At 38.1% G+C, this 21,041-nt stretch overlaps 1 protein-coding gene and 2 pseudogenes across 1 annotated transcript; 1 reads left to right on the top strand and 2 right to left on the bottom strand.

Moving 5' to 3' along the window:
- Positions 1-5,520: 5,520 nt before the first annotated feature.
- On the bottom strand, positions 5,521-11,790 carry RAB39B (RAB39B, member RAS oncogene family). The gene is made up of 2 exons (XM_006736912.3): positions 11,175-11,790; positions 5,521-8,422 (listed from the first exon to the last, which is right to left on the bottom strand). Exons 1-2 carry the CDS (start codon positions 11,387-11,389, stop codon positions 7,996-7,998), a joined length of 642 nt encoding a protein of 213 aa, XP_006736975.1. The 5' UTR covers positions 11,390-11,790; the 3' UTR covers positions 5,521-7,995.
- Positions 11,791-13,789: 1,999 nt separating this feature from the next.
- On the bottom strand, positions 13,790-15,269 carry LOC102746582 (DNA-directed RNA polymerases I, II, and III subunit RPABC4 pseudogene; annotated as a pseudogene).
- Positions 15,083-15,469, top strand: LOC102746279 (cytochrome c oxidase subunit 5B, mitochondrial pseudogene; annotated as a pseudogene).
- Positions 15,470-21,041: the final 5,572 nt, after the last annotated feature.

Raw genomic sequence — 21,041 nt, 5'->3', positions numbered from 1 at the left:
TTATTTGTAGATTACAGTGTCTACCTAGAAAACAAAAGAGATCAATTGAAAAACTGAAGTAATAAAGTTTAGTATGGTGTCTGGATACAAGATATAAACATACATGTATCCACAGATTTCCTACACACTAGCAATGACCAATTAGAACATGTAATGAGAAAACCCATTCAAATAAAATATAAATATCATTTATGATATATAAATATTATAAAATATCTAGGAATAAACAGACAATGGCTAAAGCCTATAAGTGTGCATGGTAAGCACCCAAAATCTAGTCTCAGCAAATTTCCAGTGTTCAATACACTATTAATAACTACTACAGTCATCATTCTGTATAGTATATCTCCACAACCTATTCATTCTGCATAACTGCATTCTATGTATTTGAGTTGTTTATATTCCATGTATAAATGAGATCATGCAGTTGCTTGCTTTCTGTGCCTGGCTTTTTCACCAAATGAATGGGTAAAGAAATTGACACATTTCTTATTAAGTTTTACTGTATTGCATGAGAATATCAAAGAAAATTTTGAAGGGAAAAGGATAATAAAAATATACTGTGGAATTACCCAGCTACAACAATGTAGTATTAGGGCCAGAATAAGCAAACAATTTAATGTACTATAAAACGGGAGTCCAAAAACAATTTAATATTTGAAAAGAGTAAAATTTCCAACCATTGAAGAAAGAAGGAAGTATTCTATGGATAGTATGGGGTAAGTAGCTAGCCATTTGGGAAAAATAGTTGTTATCCCTACCTCCACATCCTATACATAAATTAATTCCTAAAGGAACCCTAAATGGGTTATAGGAAGTCATAGGAAAATGGTTTTCTAGTATTTGGGTGCAGAAGGCCGATCTAAAACTAACACTTTGGCCATAAAGCATCAAGAGACCAGTCTATATATATAAAAAAAATAAGGTACATGGTACTAAAATCAAAAGTAATAAAATGTTATCCAGTAGACATTTTCTTTGCACCTTGACCCCCAGCCACCTGGTTCCCCAACTTTGAGACAACTTCCCAGTTTCTTGTAGACAACAGGTGAAATGATTAAATAATAAGTAAAATATGATTATTAAATTATTTAATAATGATGTTATCTATTAAATATTAAAGGCTTCTGTATTACCAAACACCATAAAAAGTCAGAAAAACGTGAAAAAATAGTTTCTTTAAAAGATTTTTTATTTATTTGAGAGAGCACAAGTCGGGGGAGGAGCAGAGGGGGAGGAGGACGGGGGAGAAGTAGAGGGAGCAGCAGAGGGAGAGAGAGAAGCAGACTCCCTGCTGAGCAGGGAGCCCGATGCAGGACTCGATCCCAGGACCCTGGGATCATGACCTGAGCTGAAGGCAGACGCTTAACTGACTGAGCCACCCAGGTGCCCCAACATGAAAAAATACTGTAACGTATGTGGTGGATAAAGCATTGATTTCCATATGTAAGGAAATCTTATTAATAAGAAAAACACCTTTTTATTAGTACTATATTCAGCCACAAGCAACAGAAAACCAATAACCAAATATATGCAAATTTAAAATATATGTTCTCTCAGATCTGCAGAGTTAAAAGATTGGCAGTAATATTCATTATAGGGCGCCTGGGTGGCTCAGCTGTTTAAACGTCTGCCTTCAGCTCAGGTCATGATCCCAGGGTCCTAGGATGGAGTTCTGCATCAGGCTCTCTGCTCAGCAGGAAGTCCACTTCTCCCTCTCCCTCTACCCCTTGTTCCGCCCTGCCCCGCCCCGCTTGTGCTCTCTCTCTGAAATAAATAAAAATCTTTAAAAAAAATAATACTGATCATAGACATTATCATACACTATTCATGGGCATTCAGTAAAACCTTTCTAAGGAGCAATCTGATTGATTTTATCAAAATTTTAAATGTGTATATTCTTTGATTCATAAATTCTACTTTTATGATTTTGACTTGACATAATTGGCCAAACACACAAAGATATGTATACATTGTAGAATTGCTTTATAGCAGCAAATAATTGTGCATAACCTAATGTCGACCAATGAGAATTAGTTTATTCTATGTCCATACAGTATAATGCTATTATATCAGTTTGGAGACTTTCAGCTACAAGTGGAAAAAAATGGCATAAACTAAAAAGTGATTTATTATCTTATGGAATAAGGAGTCTCAATATAGAGTGGTTCTAAGGGTAGTTAAAATCTGTAGCTCAAAGATCCAGATTTCTTCTATGTCTGTCATCTTCAGTATGTCAGCTAACTCTTTTCCTGATCACTTCAACAAACGTACCAGGCACTAACTGACTATAGAGATACAATAAGGAAAAATGGACAGTTCCTGCCCTCATAGGTATTTACAAAAAAATGTAGTGTATGTGTACAAAAGGTAACAGCACAGTATGAAAAAGATTCATTTAGGTGCAAACATATAACAAATCCCAAGCTTTTTTTTTTTTTTTTTAAAGATTTTATTTATTTGAGAGAGAGAGAGAGCACATGAGGGGGGGGAGGGTCAGAGGGAGAAGCAGACTCCCTGCTGAGCAGGGAGCCCGATGCGGGACTCAATCCCGGGACTCCAGGATCATGACCTGAGCCGAAGGCAGTCGCCTAACCAACTGAGCCACCCAGGCGCCCAACAAGTCCCAAGCATTTTGTGAGTATGTTTACTATGTGACATTTACCAAGTGCTAAGTACTTTATATGGATTATCTCATTTCATCCTCACAACAATTCTATGAGGTGAATATTATTATTGTCCAATTTAATATATGTGTAAAGTGAGACTGAGAAATTGAAACACATATATATTAACTGGTAGAGTCAGAATTTGAACCCATGTTGGTCTTACTCAAAATCCATACCCTTAACCACTATGTAAATAACATTTTGAAAAGTAAAAATTAAATAAATAAAAAGTCTAGAAGGAAATAGATCAAACTTTTAAGAATCATTTTCTTTAGGAGCTAATGGCTTGAATGCAGCTGACAGACCCCACCAGAGCCAGGAGAAAGAGGGAGGGAAACAAAGTCAAAGGGTGCATTGATAGACTGGCAGCGGGCAGTGGTTGATTGCCTGAAGGTTCCTAAAGAAGTGTAAAACAGGGTTCTTGGGATAGAGTGGACAACCAGAACTTGTAATCAGAGAGGTTTTAGAGGCTGTATAAAATTTGGTCATGCTTCAGAATCGGGCCATGTGTGTATTTTATGAAGTGAGGTAATAGTCAAGGTCATTGGATTAAAGCAGGGCAATAAAACAACCATTCATTCTAGTATTTATTAGTTATTCAAGCATATATGTATGTTACAGGTTGCAGAAACAATGGTGAACAAGATGAATAAGATTCTTATGTTTGTGGAACTCACAATTGGAGAAGTAGGCAGAGGCCAGATCATGCAAGGCCTTGTAGCCATGTTAAATGTGCTGAGAAACCATTGGTGGGTTGTAAGCAAGGGAATGACTTGATCTGTTTTCTGTTTTGAAAGGACCATTCTGGCAGTTATGTTAAGGTTGTATCTTGGGAATAAGAACAGAAAGTAAGGTGAGCACTTAGGAAGATATCGAAGTAGTTCAGGAAAGAGTTGGTAGTAGCCTGGATGAAGGTTATAGCAATGGAGATAGATATATTTTGAAGATAGAGCTGATAATGCTTGATGATGGATCTTATATTGGAGGCGGGGGGTGGGGAGAAGTGAGGGATTAAGGATAACTGCTAAGTATGTTGAACAAAGGGATGGATGGTGGTGTCATTTATGGAGATGAGAAAGATTGGGGTGGAAGGAACACAGTCTGATAGATACTGATTTCATATTGGATATGTTGAGTATAAGGAATTTGTGTATGTGTTTAGTAGGCAAGTTGGCTGTATTGTTATAATGCTCAGAAGAATGGGCTGGAGTCCTCCATTTGGGAGTCCTCAATGCAAAGACAGTAACTGGAGTCATGAGCAAAGGTAAGATTGTCTAGGTAGAGGAGAGAATGGAGAGCAAGAAAAGAATTGAAAAAAGAAAAGAAAAGAATTGGAACTCCAACAGAACTGAGAACAACAGCTTCCTAAGGAGCTTGGTGTAGGCAGAAATCATTCCACCAATGCTGTGCTGACAGGTCACTCATGACTTCCTGCTCCCTTGAATCCTATGGATATATTTTAGCCATAATCTTTCTGAATCCACTGCTACATTATGATACCACTGTCCACTCCTTCCTGTGAAACTAGACTCTCCAGGTTTTCCATTCTCTCCTTCTAAGTAAGTTTCTTTGCCCTTTACTGGACATGTGCAACTTTGTTGTTCCCCAGGAAGACTAAAGAATTATACTCTATGTTGAACTGTCAAGAACAGCTTCTGGAGCCACATCTTCTCTAGAATTGGGAAGCTGCTTGCAGATTTTGGAGGCTGTTGGTTTCAGAACTTCATGGAGGTGAGGGATAAATCCAGACAGTTATCTCAGGAAAGAGAATTCCAGATACAGTAAGGAGCAAGTACAAAGGCCCTGAGGTGTGAATGTGCTTGGTGCATTTGAAGAACATTTCAACATCTCACCAGAGAGATTCTGGTTACTTTTAAGGCAGAGCCAGCGTAACCAGATACATCAAATGTAGACTATGAAAGAGAGGAGTCAAGGATGACTCCAAGGTTTTTGGCAAAAGTACACAGAAGGACAAAGTTGCCATTTACTGAGGAAGTAAAGGTTATGGGAGAAACAAATTTGGGGAGGAAAATTAACTTGGTTTGGGACATGTTAAATTTCTGATGCCTAACACACATTCAAATGGAGATGTTGGGTAGGCAGTTGGTTATAAAGGTCTGGAGTCCATGGGAAAGAGACAAGCTGGAGATATAAATTCAGGACTCATTGGCTTATATGTGGTATTTACAGCCATGGGACTGAATAAAGTCACCAAAGAAATTCACTGAAGAAAAGATGATCAGGCCCTGGGGGTTTTAGGGAGGGTTTTAAGGAGAATGGAATGATAAACTATATTAAATGCTGTCACATGGGTGGCTTTCCTTTCTACCTTCCTTCCTTCCTCCCTCCCTCCTTCACTCATGACTATAAAAATGATAAAGCTGTGCGGAATTCAGCCTTCCTATGCCCAGACTTAGAATCAAACATCTTTCCCTTTTTTCCTCTCCCCTAAGTATGTACTATAAACCCCAGGCACTTCTGAACTGTTGTGTTCTAATCTGGGCCCCACACTCCAAGGGATCCTGACAAAAAAATCATGCCATATAGTAGGACCTGAAAAAGCTGAGACAATTTAGCCTGGGGGAACAGAAGACATTCCAGGGATGACAATAGTTGTGATCAGCTACCCGGTGTCATAATTAAGATTGTTGACCAAAAATTGCAGTCATTCAACTTTAGGCTTGATAGAACCAACTTTTCCAGAAGTGGCATGGGATTCTCAGGCAGTAGTGAGGCCTTTGTGACTTTCAACGTGATGATTCTATCTCTCAAAAATCATATTCTTGTTCTAGCTTTGAGATGCTGGTGAATACTGTTTGCATAGTGGAAATAGCTACAACACACACGTGAAATCTCACAGTCACATAATCAACCATTTTACTAAATACAAGCAAATTCTCATTCACATACAGCTAAAGAAAACATTTTTCCACATTTCATTACAATGCACAACAAAGTGAGGAAAAGTTTACAGTACATTTTATTCTGGAATAGGAGACAATCTAATCCAACATGCAGTTGTGGTCTTTGTTACAAGTTAGTTGATCTTTTCTTTTACCTATGTAGTAAAATAGCTCCTAAAGCTTTATCCTTAGTATTGTATTAACACCTGATTTTTTCACACTTATTTTCTAAAACCCACTTATTGCAGTGACAACAGCACTGAATTCTACTAAAATGATTTTTAAAATTTCTAGAACTTGTTTAAGCAATTAAGCTCAGCCACCTTTGCTGGATCCTGTGCTGAGTATTTTTAAACCTGCCTAAAAAAATGCAAGGAATGAGAACAGTATACATATAATGTATTTTAGACAAGAAAACTGTAAAGTTTTGTTTCTATCCTTTTTTTTTTTTTTTTTGAACTGACAGAATCCACTCAACTCATTTATCCACTGGATAATCTTGCTTTCAGAATCTTCTTAATATAATTAAGTATAGTGGTTGGTGAAACTTTGTCTTAAACCCATTTACCATCTTTTATTTGCCTTCTGAAACCACAAAGCTGGCAACTTAATTACTCCACCCAAGACAGGTCATGTGGAATGAACGTAGAGATGATGATTGGTTCACTTGTAGTTGATGCTGCAGGTTGGTCCAAGGTGGTTTGTTTCCATAATTTTCATTATTTGGCTGCTTCATTCTGGCTGAAGTAAATTCCCAAACGTTCAGATTCAGTCACATTCATACTGAAGTTCAATATTATATGTCAAAGCAATTTACCATTGTCAGGCCTTCCTATCACAATGGATATGAGAAACCTGACTATTCAGAATTGTTTTCTTACTGTGAAAGGTATGGCTTTTGCCTAGCTCAACTGGCTACAGTCCAAAGAATAATTTAAAGCATGACCTCTCTTCAAGAAGATAATGGAAGCTTAAGCCAACCATTTCAATTTTCTGATGCAATTAGATGTCTGTTCACCTGAGAATTAAGAGCTGACTCTCCAGGATAGCCAAGAATCCAGTGTAGTTATATGGCAAACAGGTGGCTAAGGTCATTGTGAGTTGAGTATTTTATCCCCATCCCACTCCCCATTGCTGTATTTGGTTCCTTTCAATAATATGTCCACTGTGTTTCAGTGATAAGAACACTTGTAGCCCACACAGTTTTAATGTGTTTTGAGTTGTGCAATTATTTACTCATTTAAAGCCCTCTTGTCAATGATACCTGAATTGGCTTTACCTTTTGTTTCATCCCCAGGTTCCCTCAGGATTATAGCTGAGTCGTAAGCAATAAGGAAACATATCCTAACATGTAGAGAACATTTATTTACAGTCATATCTCTTCCAAAGTAAACAAATTAATAACAGTTCATTCATCTGATAGCAGGCACAAGATGATGCAGTGGAACAAGAACTAGGAGTCAGGAGACCTTCCCCTTAGCCAAGTGAATCTCCTGCTTCTTAGTTTACTCTTGTAAAATGGGGAAGAAAACCTCACAGGCCTGTTGTGACGATCAGTAAGTAATTCAAGGGACTGTTTGCAGGGTCACAGCGCCTCTTGTTGAGCAGGTACTCAGCAGTCCCTGTACCTGAAGAGTCAGGCAGGTGAAACTCAAGGCATGGTCAGAAGGGACAGAGGGTATGGCATGGATTACACTGTTTCTTCTACTTATGTGGTAATTTGCATGGGACAGTTTCCTTTCACACTGTTGGTTATTCCATCACAAGGGTGTACATTTTCTGGAATGTGATAACATCAGTATGTGTAATGGCCTCCCTTTTCATAGTCACACCAATTTTACTAGAACAGCAGGCCTCGAAAGGGTCATAGTAAATAGCTGGTCCATGCCCCTCATTCTACGGATGAGCTGTTTAGAAGCCAATCGGTCCCTTACAACGAAACCCAGCACACACACTTGGTGTGGGATATTCTCACTGATTAAGTTGATCTCATAGTCATTTTTAGTTTTGCGAATTGTTTCCAATGTGATACTTTTTCCCCCTTTACATATATCTTTATGTTTGTGACCTATGAATGAGCTGGAACACCAACAAATAGTTATTCTGTCTGTGGGTGTATTTTTCTGGAGCCTAGCTCCCCAAACCTCAGCCCCTTGACATGTGATCCACAAAGGGCACATGGAGCAGCCACTGCCCAGAATGGGCCACAAACAGTGCCTGGCCCATATCAGTAATTCAGTCCCTCGGTCACAGCACCCAGGCTCCCACATCCACCCACCCACAGCCTGTCAGAAACCCCTTAGAAGGAGGCTCACTTGTATGTAAAATGGAGGTTGAGTCCATTCAGTCACGCAGGGATTCTTTTCATTTTGATCACTTTTAAGTTCAGGTGGGAGAGCATGTTTTGGAAATAAAACAGCTGACTAGCACAAACATCTCCTTTCTGATTTGACAACCTCTTCTGAAGAGTGAACCACATTTGGTACAAATCCACTCTTCACCCCTTCCCATCCCTCCTGGATTGTAATATCCCCCCTTTTAACCAGCTCATATATGTCTCTTGTCAGGTCTGTGAAGGCTTTCTCCACATTAATGGCGTCTCGGGCTGACGTTTCAATGTACTTCATGCCGTACGCAGCAGCCAGTTTCTCTGCCTCGTGGCGAGTCACTTGCCTCTGTGTATCCAGGTCACACTTGTGACCCACCAGAACAAATACAATTTGGTAGGGCTGAACGTGCACTTTGGTCTCTTCTAACCACTCATGGACATTCTGGAAGGACCTGCGGTTGGTAATGTCAAATAAGAGAAGACCACCTACTGAGTTCCTGTAGTAGGCGCGAGTGATGGATCTAAAACACAAGAAAGAAGTAAAGAATAAAGGCCATGCCCAAACTCCTGTACTTTGATGAACTCAGTGTATTCTAGTGTGTCTGGTTACTGACACAGTCCTTTAGTAAAGATGATTTTCTTTTTTTTAAACAATGGAATGCAAATGTCATCTGTAATAATAATAACACATGAATTTTCAATTGGGCAACACTAAGAGATAGCATCTTCTGGAAAAGAATGCTCATGGCCTTACAGGCATTTTCCCTTGATTCAGGTAGAACTACGGCTCACTCTCCCACCCTGGCAAAATGGGATACCAAAGTCACAGATTATTATGAAGAAAAGTGAAATAATGAATGTTAAAATGTTCTCTGACCTGGAGAGCTCATGATAAATTCTAGCAGTTGAAAGAGAATTTAAAAAGATTAGAAGTGAATTTATGATAGATGACAGAAAATGTTTATGAGTATATATACGTATGTTGCAATATACTCCATTTTTTCCCATTTATCACTTCTTCTTTAACTCTAAGGGGGTCCTCCATCTCTTCTCTGAGGAGAAACACGTTTTGTTTTTTATTTTCTAGGCCATGTAGAAATGGGAAAAATAAGAATGGTCTGCGAAGGTGTCGAGCAGAGTGCCTGTCAGCCCTATTTCCTGACACATTTCAGAGAGGCTGACTCAGGAGCTACCACTGGGAAAAACTGCCCAAATAGCAAAAATTTCCCCTTAAAATGATACAACTTATTTAAAGCAGTGTACCTGGAATATTTCTAAAACCTAACCTTTGCTGTACTTAAACAAGAAACGTCCAATATTTTAACTTCTTGAGTTGAGGAGCATACATATGTTAGGGTGCTTTACTTAGAGCATATTAGAGCTTATTAGAGGGTGTCGAACTATTTGCCTCTACAATCACTTGTTTTAGACTACTGTGCTTTTTGATCTATGTCTATTTTTAGGTTTTATGTCTCCTTCGATGAAAAAGATAAACAATGAGGGACTCGATAGCTTAAGGCTTAGGACAAATGGCCCAGTGATAAGAGAACAAACATTGTCCAGGGAACTACAGTCCAAGCTAGATGATAGTAAGAACAAATGTTACAAATGAGTTCAAGTCTCCAGAACCAGGCAAATCAGCCCTGGAGACTGGAAGCATTTCTAATTCTCTTATGTTTAAAGGTTCATGGAGAATGGTAGGTGTAATCAGAAAATTCAACACGAACAAAGGTTTTGATTCGTGAACAACTTGGTTCAGGAAATTGGTGAGCAAGCTGTAGATCCCTGTCAAAACTCTAAAAGACATTATTATATTAATGGTTTGTGAGTATTTAGAAAGTAACAAAGCCCTTTCTAAACACAATATAGGGCTACATAAAAATTAAAACTTCCATTCATCAAAAAATTTTCTTAAAGTTCAAAGACAAATGACAAACCAGGAGAATATTTTATAACATATATGACAGAAAAGGATAATAATCTATAAAAAACTTTCAAATCAATATCACCCAATAAATAATAAGCAGTAGATATGAAAAGACTTTTCATACAGAAAGAGATTCCAGTAAACATATAAAAGACACCTTTTTTCACTTCTAATATGAGAAATGTAATCAATTCAAAGTGAACCTGTACAAGGATATTTGTCACAAGGGTTGTTTGTGGAAGTTGGGGGTGGGGTGGGGTGGAGACAAGTTTGTAGTAAACTCTTCTCTCTACTCTTCTTCGACTACCTAACCAGTATTTCCTATGCTCAATTAGTGTTCAATAAATGAATAAATAATCATAAACGTATTTGAAAATGAATAAAGGCTATTGAGTCCTTTTGATCTAGTTCCTGCTGCCTTATGTGACTTTAGCTCAAATTGTTCTCTCAAAGTTTTCTGTGTACACTGCTCTCTCTCACTTGTCTTAATACATGCTGTTTTCTGTCCCTGGGCTTTTCCTGTCTTTGCTTGGGTAGTCATCTTCTCCAGGTAGCCTTTTCTGTGTTCAGACATATAATTACACATGATGCATACTACAAAGGAAAGACAAAGGGTTGTAGGAGAAAATTAAACCTGTTCATTGGTTACTCATTATATGCTGAGCGTTATAGTAGGGAGTGGGCATACAAATATGAACAAGACACTCTTTTGTATAATTGCTGATTATGTATTTCCTCCCACTATGCCAGCACAGAAGTTCTAAGAGGGAAGGGCCTGTGTCTGTTTTGTTTACAAGGCATCCTCTTGTGTGTTTCCTCGGGCTGTTTCCCCAGAAACAAGCCCAGCGCCTGGCATGCAGTGGATGATCTCTGAATGTGTGCTGGTTGCAAGAAGGAATCAATCATCAGTATCTATTTCATATAATTATGTGTATCTCTATATATCTATATCTGTATCTATGTCTATAAGTAGCTATCTCTGTATATCATCTGTCTATACCTGTCAGTTATGTTAGGATGACCTGGAAACGTTTTTGAAAGTAATATAGCATAAGGACTGAGACTGATAATTACCGTGATCAATTCCAGCTAGTTTATTAGCCACCCAAGGGGCAGATTGGTGGAATTGTGCAAGCAATACGTATTATCGACTGGCCCTCCCTGCCAGGGTGCTTCTTACCCTGCACTGAACTCCCGGCTAGCTGAAGGTGGGCTTGAGCAGAAATCCCCAGACCCTTGGTATCGTCCCTATGGGGCCGCGACCAGGACCAGGAAGTCGCTTTCCCCAGGGGTTGTTCAAGCCGCGAAGACCCTCCCACTGCTCACGGCCCCGGCTGCGCTCCCACCTGAACCTTTCTTGACCCGCGGTATCCCAGATCTGGAGCTTGATGCGTTTTCCTGGCTCGATCTCCACCAGACGGGAGAAAAAATCCACTCCCACAGTGGGGTCCGAAACCTGGGCAAAGCGGCCTTCGGTGAAGCGGCGAATCAGACAGGACTTGCCCACCGTGGAATCCCCGATGACAATGAGCCGGAACTGGTATAGCCAGATGGCCTCCATGGCCAGGGATCAGCAGGTCTCCTAGGCCCGGGCCGGCCGTGGGCGGCGAGAGGGGCGCCCAGCCGAGGCCTCGGAGAGCGTGGCTTGGTCCGGATCTAGATCGGCAGCGAGCACATCGCTGGCCTGGGAGCCTGAGGCGAGGTAGGCCCAGGCGCAGGGAGAGCGAAGGAATGGATGCTGCGCTCGCAGAGGTGATGAAATGGCAGCAGCATCAGCACCACGCACTCTGACTCATCACTGACAACCGAGTTACTGTAATCCCGCGCGTAGACGCGACGCCCGGGGCTGCCACACTGTCTGTAAAAGGAGCGCACACAGAAACAGCCGCGGAAAAAAAATACAGCGCCTTCCTTTCCTTTCTCATTCCTCCACCCACCGCCTCTTCTTAATTTTTTTCTCTATCTCCAAATAGCAAAAGTAATACCTTTTCATTAAAACTAGCAAAACAATCCAAAATGTACACAAAAAGGTAGATCCATAATTATCTGACCCCTCCCTCCCCAAGATATTAACAGCTTGGGATATATTCTTTCATGTGTATTGCCATGCACATATATATACGCATAAAAATTTATTGCTGTTTGATTTTACAAAGATTGGATCAAATTGGACCATTATTCTGGCATTTGTTTTTTGCAATTAATAAAGAATCATAGACATCCTCCATTTCCAACTCATTTTCCTTTTACCATGACAATGCTGCAATAATGATTCTAAGTATAGTCACACATATGTTATTTGTGTGAGATAGAGTCTTTCAAAACGGACCGGGAAGTCAAAGAGTATGAACATTTTAAATGTAATGGATTTGGGCATTATACATTGTAAAAATACTTAGCAATGTAAATTCTACTTAGCAATATGTGAAAAGGCCATTTCTTCACATTTTTTTCGAGCATCATGTTATAGTCTTTCTGAATTCTTGCCAGTCTAATGTAGTTAAATAAAAACGTGCTCATTGCTTTGTTTTACATTTCCCTGACTACTAATGAGGTCAATACCATTTCTTGTGCATTGACCATTTGTGTTTCCTCTTCTGGGAATGGCCTCTCCGAATCCTTTGTTCTTTTTTTTAAAAAATATAATCCCTTATCATTGCCTTACTAAATTAAAAAACAGTTTTATTGATATATAATTCACATACCATACTATTTGCTCATTTGAAGTGTACAATTCAATGGTTTTTAGTATAGTCACAGAGTTGTGCAATCCTCACCACAGTCAATTTTAAAATAGTTTCATCATCCCCAAAACGGACCCCTACCTTTTAGCCCATCCCCCCTCTATCATCCTTCCCTCCTAGCCCTAGGCAACCACTAATCTACTTTCTGTCTCTATAGATTTCCTTATTTGGGACATTTCTTACAAAGGGAATTATACAATATGTGGCTTCTTTTCATAGAAAATTTTTCTGGCTTTATAACTGGCTTTTTTCACTTACTATAATGTTTTAAAGGTTCATCCACATTCATTTTTATGACTGAGTAATATTCCACTGTGTGGATGTACCATTTTGGTAATCCATTTATCTATTGATGGACATTTGGGTTGTTTCTACCGTTTGGCTATTATAAATAATGCTGCTCTGATCATTTGTTTACAAATGTCTGTCTGAACACATGTTTGAACTCTTTTGGCTTTGAACCCTAGGAGTGGAATTTCTGAGTTCAGTGGTGACTGAATGTTGAATGCTTTGAGGTAATGCCAGACTGTTTTCCATAGTGGCTGCAATGTATGAGGGTTCTTATTGCTCTGTTTCTTCTCCAACACTTGTTATTTTCTGACTTTTTGACTCTAGACATCCTAGTGGGTGTGAAGCGGTATAGCTCATTGTGGTTTTGATTTGCATTTCCCTGAAGACTAATGACAATGTGCATATTTTTACATTCTTATTGGCCACTTGTGTATCTTCCTTGAAGAAATGTAGACTCAGATCCTTTCCCCACTTTTAAACTCGGTTATTTGTCTTCTTATTATTGAGTTGTAAGAATTCTTTATATATTCTAGGTACAAGTCCTTTATCACATATATGATTTGTAAGTATTTCTCCCACTCTGTGTACGCTTTTTTTTTAAATGAAAAATTTAACTCAAAATAATGCATGCATGCTAAGTACATTGGTATACTCAATACAAAATGATGCTGGAGAGTTTACAAAGTTGGTGATGTAAAACAGTAGTTCCCAAGGAACTTACTTACTCAGACCTTCACAGGGCCCTAGAAAACTTCATTTTTAACAAGAATCCCAAAAGATTCTAGGCCTTAATTAAAAGAGTGGTTTAGGGAAGCACTTGAAAGTTTCACTCTGTGTCAGATTACATATACAATAAAAGTAAATTATAAATCATGTAATTGAACAAAAAACTTTTCTTTATAGAAACTATTAAATAGATATCTAAATACAAGATGGATTTTAAAATGAAATGTTATTTGTATTTGTAAAGGTATGTACACTAATCAAAAGCTATACAACATTAACATCAAATCCAAGTACAAATGAAGATAATCCTCTGAATTCCATGTTTCATTGAGCATCAAAAACCACCAATCTTTTAGTCCTTTTCTTGTACATTATTCTGTATCCACATTCTCTGCATCTGATTGGATCCCTGGATTTTATTTCATTTTCTGGGTGACATTCTCTGCAGATATGTATCATTGGCTGCCGCTTTGGGGGTTGAATGTCCTTTTGGGTGTCCATTGATAGTCCCTCTAAATACAACCAGCCAATTCCTACCCATGTAGCCCGCAGAAACTTCGTACTCTGAACTCTGTGTACCCTTTTTGCACTTTCTTGAAGGTGTCTTTTGAAGCACAGAGTTTTAAATTTTGATGAAATAGAAAATATCTTTTTTTCCCTTTTGTTGCTCATGCTTCTGGTGTCATGTCTAAGAGTACTTTGCCAAATCCAACGTCATGAAGATTCACTCCTAGGCTTTCTTCTAAGATTTTTGTAGTTTTAACTCATACATTTAGGTCTATGCTCTATTTCGAGTTAATTTTTAAATATGCTAGAGGTAGGGATCCAACTTAATTCTTTTATGTATGGATATCTAGTTGTCCAAGCACCATTTGTTGGGAGAGGATATTCTTTCCCCATTGAATGATTTTGGCACTCTTGTTGAAAATCAATTGACCATAGACTATGGGTTTATTTCTGGACTCTCAATTTTATTCCATTGGTTTGTATGTCTAGTCTTATGCCAGTAACACATTGTCTTGATTATTGTAGCTTTGTAGTAAGTTTTGAAATCAGGAAGTGTGAGTCCTCCTCCTGTGTTCTTTTCCAAGATTGTTTTGGTTATTTGGGGCCTCTTTTAATTCCATATGAATTTTAAGATCAGCTTGTCAATTTCTGCAAATAAGGCAGCTGGGATATTGATTGAGATTTTATTAAATTTATAGATCAATTTGAGGAGTATATTCATCTTAATAAAATAAAGTAAAATAAAATTAAGTCTCCTAATGCTTGAACATAGGATGTTTTTCCATATATGTAGGTCTTTTAAAATTTCTTTTAACAATGTGTCTTAGTTTTCAGTTTACAAGTCTTACACTTCTTTTGTTAAGTTATTTCTAAGTATTTTATTCTTTTTGATGCTATTGTGAATGGAGTTGTTTTCTTAATTTTATTTTCAGATTGTTCATTGCAAGTGTATAAAAATACAACAGAGGCTGTTTGTGGTGGATGTGATGGCTTCAAGGTTACTTCGTGGAATTGGAGTGCTGGCCATGCAAGACCTCAGGGCCCACGGTCCCAGTAAGTCACCATGGTGCACTTCATGGCATCTGCACGTGGTGTTCCTACTGAGACGAGCAGGCACCTGGGCTGGAGAGGGAGGTCATGATGACTGCATGGAAGGGGCTAGACCCATAAATATGCTAGCCCCACAGGCAACTTCAGGCACCAAAGAAGACCCTAATTTAGTCCCATCTATCACCAACAAGCAAATAGTGAGCTGCATCTTTGAAGAGGACAATAGTGCCTTCATCTGTTTCTGGCTGCACAAAGGTGAGATCCAGTGATGCCCTAGCTGTGGAACCCATTACAAGCTGGTGCCCCACCAGTTGGCCCACTGAGCCTTTGTACTAACTTACTCAAAATGTGCTGTGAAGTGTCTTCCTTCCACTAAAGACTAACCATTGCATTGGCTCCTTCTCCTCCCTCCCCCAAAATACAATAGATTTTTATTTATATTTATTTATTTATTTATTTATTTATACTTCATGATGGATTGACACTTTTATCATTATGAAATATTCCTGTTTGGAAATCTATTTTGTGTGACACTAGCATAAACATTTCAGCTTTTTTGCAGTTGTTGTTTGCGTGATACATCTTTTGCCATATTTTTTTTACTTTCAATCAGTTTGTATTGTGGGTTATTAAGCATTTCTACTGTATATATAGTTGTATCATTTTTAAAAATCCACTCTCACAATCTTTGCTTTTTTATTAGATTTTGTTATTGTAATCATTTATATACTTGGATTTGCATGTGTCATTTAATTTTTCCTTTTCTATATATCTTATGGGATTTTTTATTCCTCTATTCCTTGTGTCTGTTCATGTCTTCTGCCCATTTTTAAACTGGATTATTTGTTTTTTTGGTATTCAGTTTTATAAGTTCTTTATATATTTTGGATACTAACCCTTTATCAGACATGTCATTTGCAAATATCTTTTCCCGTTCTGAGGGTTGCCTTTTCGTTTTGTTGATTGTTTCCTTTGCCATGCAGAAGCTTTTTATCTTGATGAAGTCCCAATAGTTCATTTTTGCTTTTGTTTTCCTTGCCTCGGGAAACATATCTAGAAAGAAGTTTCTATGGCTGATGTCAAAGAGGTTACTGCCTGTGTTCTCCTCTAGGATTTTGATGGTTTCAGGTCTCACATTTAGGCCTTTAATCCATTTTAATTTCTTTTTATGTATGGTATAAGAAAGTGGCCCAGTTTCATTCTTTTGCATGTTTCTATCCAGTTTTCCTAACACCATTTGTTGAAGAGACTGTCTTTTTCTCATTGGATATTCTTTCCTGCTTTGTTGAATATTGACCATATAGTTGTGCGTTCATTTCTGGGTTTTCTATTCTGTTCTATTGATCTGTGTGTCTATTTTTCTGCCAATACCATAATGTTTTGATCACTAAAGCTTTGTAATATAACTTGAAGTCCAGAATTGGGATGCCTCCAGCTTTGCTTTTCTTTTTCAAGGTTGATTTGGCTATTTAGGGTCTTTGGTGGTTCTTTCAGAATGGCTGAAATTAAAAACACAAGAAATAAGAAGTGTTGGCAAGAATATGGAGAAAAAGAAACACTTGTGCAATGTTGGTGGGAATGCAAAGTGGTGTAGCTTCTGTGAAAAACAGTATGGAGGTTTCTCAAAAAATTAAAAATAGAACTACAGTATGATCCAGTAATTCACTACTGGGTATTTACCCAAAGAAAATGAAAACGCTAATTTGAAAAGTTATATGCACCCCCATGTTTATTGCAGCACTATTTACAACAGCCAAGATATGGAAATGACCCAGGTGTCCATCGATAGAGGAATGGATAAAGAACAGGTGGTATGTGTGTGTATGTATATAAATATATATATAATGGAATATTACTCAGCCATAATAAAGGATGAGATCTTGCCATTTACAATGACATGGATGGATCTAGAGAGTATAATGCTAAGTGAAATAAGTCAGTCAGAGAAAGACAAATACCATATGATTCCACTCATGTGTGGAATTTAAGAAACAAAACAAAGAAAGAAAGAGACAAAAAACCAGACTTAACTACAGAGAACAAACTTGTGTTTGCCAGAGGGAAGGTGGGTGGGGGAATGGTTGAAACAAGTGAAGGGAATTAAGAGTACACTTATCTTGGCAAGCACTGAGTAATGTATAGAATTTTTGAATCATTATATTGTAACCTGAAGCTAATATAACACTGTATGTTAGTTATACTGGAATTAAAATAAAAACTAAGGAAACAACATTGGTACATCACTAATAACTAAATTCCACGCTTTATTAAAATTTCACTAATTTTCCCTAATGTCCTTTTTCTTTTCCAGTATCCCATCTAGGATGCCACATTACATTTTGTCATCATGTCTCCTTAGCCTCCTCTGGTCTGTGACTGTTTCTCAAAGTTTCTTGGTTTTTGATAACTAGAGACCTTTGAGGAATACTGGTCAGAGATTTAGTAGACTCTCATTTGGGATTTGTTTGATATGCTTCTCATGCTTCTACTAGTTAGGAGTAGATCCCTATAATGTGAATGTTTGTTTGCTTGATGTTGTCTGAGTTAAGATCCCTTAACTTATCATCATTTTAAAAAATTCTATTATCTTGGGGCACCTGGGTGGCTCAGTCAGTTAAGCGTCTGTCTGCCTTTGGCTCAGGTCATGATCCCAGGGTCCTGGGATTAAGCCCCGGGTCAAGCTCCTTGCTCACTGGGCAGTCTGCTTTTCCCTCTGCACAGGGTGCTTTGTGCCTGTGTTGCCTTGGTGAGTACTGACCCAGGGTGTTCTGGTGTGTGCAGTGCTGGGGTTGCTTTTGTGGATGGCTGGGGCTGGTGTGGGCTGGGGGCTAGGGGCTCACTGAGACAGCAGACCAGTTAGGGCGCCCAGACTGTGCACTGGTCTGTGCTTTTAAGGTGGAGGGGAATGTAAACTGTGGAGCTCACCAACCCCTACAACTCAGAGAAAGTTCCAGCAGCTCCCTCACCATTTGGTGGAGTTCTAGGGCTGGTTCCTTTATATTCTAGTTGCCCTTTTAAACCATGGCTTTTTTTTTCTGTTTCCCAGGGCAGACAAATCTACTCCTGGTCTCTCAATACTCTCTCTCCCCACTGCAGTTCACAGTGTCAGGGGTGGGGGTTCCCTTTGTTACTTTGTCTCCCTGTCTCCTGCTGTTCTCTGTGTGGTCTCTCTATCTTTTGTTGTGCTGACGCTGTTCAATCAGCTATCAGTTCTTCTTCAGGAGGAGTTGCTCTATAAATACATATCGTTTGGTGTGTTCTGCAGAAGAGGGTGAATTCAGGGTGTTCCTATGTCACCATCTGGGACCAGAAACTGTAGTTAAACTTTTTTGAAACTTTTAATTTTTATATAATTATACTTTTACCCATAACATAGCTTCCCCCAACAGTAATGTTTGCATAATGATTGTACTTATACCTCTTTAAAGTTGTTTGGCACAGAATTTTTCAGGTTCTGATTTGTTTAAAATTTTTTTCTTTTTCTATAACCTTGATATTTGAAACTAGCTTCATTGGATGTGAAATCCTTGGTTCACACTTTTTTCTTTGAAAAAGAAAAAGCATTTCTTGAAAATGCTGCTTCATTGCCTTGCCTTATATGTTGCTTTTGGAAAGCCTGATTCAGTTTAATTAATTTGACTTCATGGATTATTTCATCATTTTGCCTAGAGGCTTAGAGGATATATCTTATCTTTCATGTCTAATAATTTTACTAGGATATGTCTTGGAGTTGATCATTTTGGTTTATTTTCCCAGAAACCTAATGGGACCTTTCAATGTGTAGACTAAAGTCTTTCACTTTGGAAATTTTTCTTCGATTATAGGTTTAAATCTTTTAAATATTAGCTCTGTTACATTGTTTTGTTTTTCTTCCCCAGTAATTCCAACTACACATTGCTATTCCTTTGCTTCTCTTTCAATTCACCAATTTCTTTCTGATCCTTTTTACTTTCTTCTTGGTTTTATTTTCATTCTCTCAGTTATTTTTTCTGCCTTTTTCAATGCACCTTATTAAATTTTCTTGAGTCTATTTTCTCTTTGCAACCTTGTAATTTATCTTCACTTCTGAGATAATTTTGTCTCTTTCTTCCATTTATTTTCTAGTTTGATCAATTTTCTCGTTTTTTTCTTGATTTATTTTGAAAGTCTGAATCCAGGTGATTTTTTTCATATCCCCAAATATTTGTCTGCATGTTTTTAAATTCAGCTTGGAATGTTGTCTTACAGGTTTTTTTTTCTGCTTCATAGTTGTTCTCTGTAAGGAGATGTTTATCAGTTGAGGTATGTTGGATCTTGTTTTCTGATTTTTTTGGTACTAACTCTATAGATTTACCAAAAGTTACTTCTCACTTCTTTTTATGTCTTGTATTTTTTTCCCTAGAAGCCATACTTTTTGAAGACTGCTACTTCAGATTCCTTTTACTCTGTGTTCTGGCCTACCAGGACATTTTAAAACATATTTTTATACTTGAGTTAGACTTACTCTTTCTTTCAATGATTTTAGATTAACCCTAGGCCCATGACTAACTTCCTTATTTCCTACAGTTTTTATCAGAAGTTTGTGGTGCAGCCTGAATGTGACAGAGTACTTCCTGGAATTTGGTATTTTTTAAAAACTTATATTGATGTTTGGGGATTTTTCTGCTTTAAGTTATGCTTCCCCCCGTGGTTTTAGTGCCATTTAGAATTTTTGTTATTTATATTGAAAGACACAAACCAAGGCAGCTACCATTGTCTTCATCAACCTGGAAGTCTAATTAATCTTTTAAAAATTTTTCCTAACTTAGAAAAACCAGATCCACCGTCCCCTACTTTGCTGAGATCGCAAGGTATCATTTTCCTTACCTGACTAGCTTAAGACCGTCCCACCTTTGCTGATGACAAAACAGATCTTGGAAGTGGTCTTAGATTGTAGCTTGTATAAAAGAAAACCTATCCTCAGACACTGGGTAGTATACACTTACCTCTTTCTTTCTTATAAATAGCAGTATTTATTTTAGGTTTTCATTTTAATTCCAGTTAGTTAACAGAGTGTTATATTAGTTTCAGGTGTACAATATAGTGATTCAACACTTCCATACAACACCTGGGGCTCCTCAGGACAAGTGCCCTCCTTCATCCCCATCCCCTAGTTCACCCATCCCCCCACCCACCTCCCCTCTGCTGACCATCAGTGCCTTCTCTATAAATAAGAGCTTGTTTCTTGGTTTGCCTCTCTCTCTTTTCCCCTTTTTGATCCTTTGTTTTGTTTCTTAATCCACATATGAGTGAAATCATATGGCATTTGTCTTTCTCTGACTTATTTTGCTTAGCATAATACTCTCTAGCTCCATCCACGTTGTTGCAAATGGCAAGATCTCATTCTTTTTTCATGGCTGAGTAAGATTCCATTGTATATACGTACCACATCTTTATCCATTTATCAGTTGATGACATTTGGGCTCTTTCCATAATTTGGCTATTGTTTGGATACTAACCCTTTATCAGATATGCCATTTGCAAATATCTTCTCCCATTCCATAGGCTACCTTTTAGTTTTGTTGACTATTTCCTTTGCTGTGCAGAAGCTTTTATTTTGATGAAGTCCAAATCATTTATTTTTGCTTTTGTTTTCCTTGCCTCAGGAGACATATCTAGAAAGAAGTTGCTATGGCTGATGTCAAAGAGGTTACTGCCTGTATTCTCCTCTAGGATTTTCATGGTTTCCTGTCTCACATCCATTTTGATTTTATTTTTGTTTATGGTATAAGGATGTGGTTCAGTTTCATTCTTCTGCACGTTACTGTCCAGTTTTCCAATACCATTTGTTGAAGAGACTGTCTTTTTCCCATTGGATGTTCTTTCCTGCTTTGTCGAAGATTAACTGACCATACGGTTATGGGTTTATTTCTGGAT

The sequence above is a fragment of the Leptonychotes weddellii genome, chromosome X (genome assembly GCF_054177405.1).
Source record: "Leptonychotes weddellii isolate Sample4059 chromosome X, ASM5417740v2, whole genome shotgun sequence".
Taxonomy (NCBI): Eukaryota; Metazoa; Chordata; class Mammalia; order Carnivora; family Phocidae; genus Leptonychotes; species Leptonychotes weddellii.
Note: the sequence above shows the minus strand (reverse complement) of the source record. Positions and strands in the feature narration are given on the sequence as shown.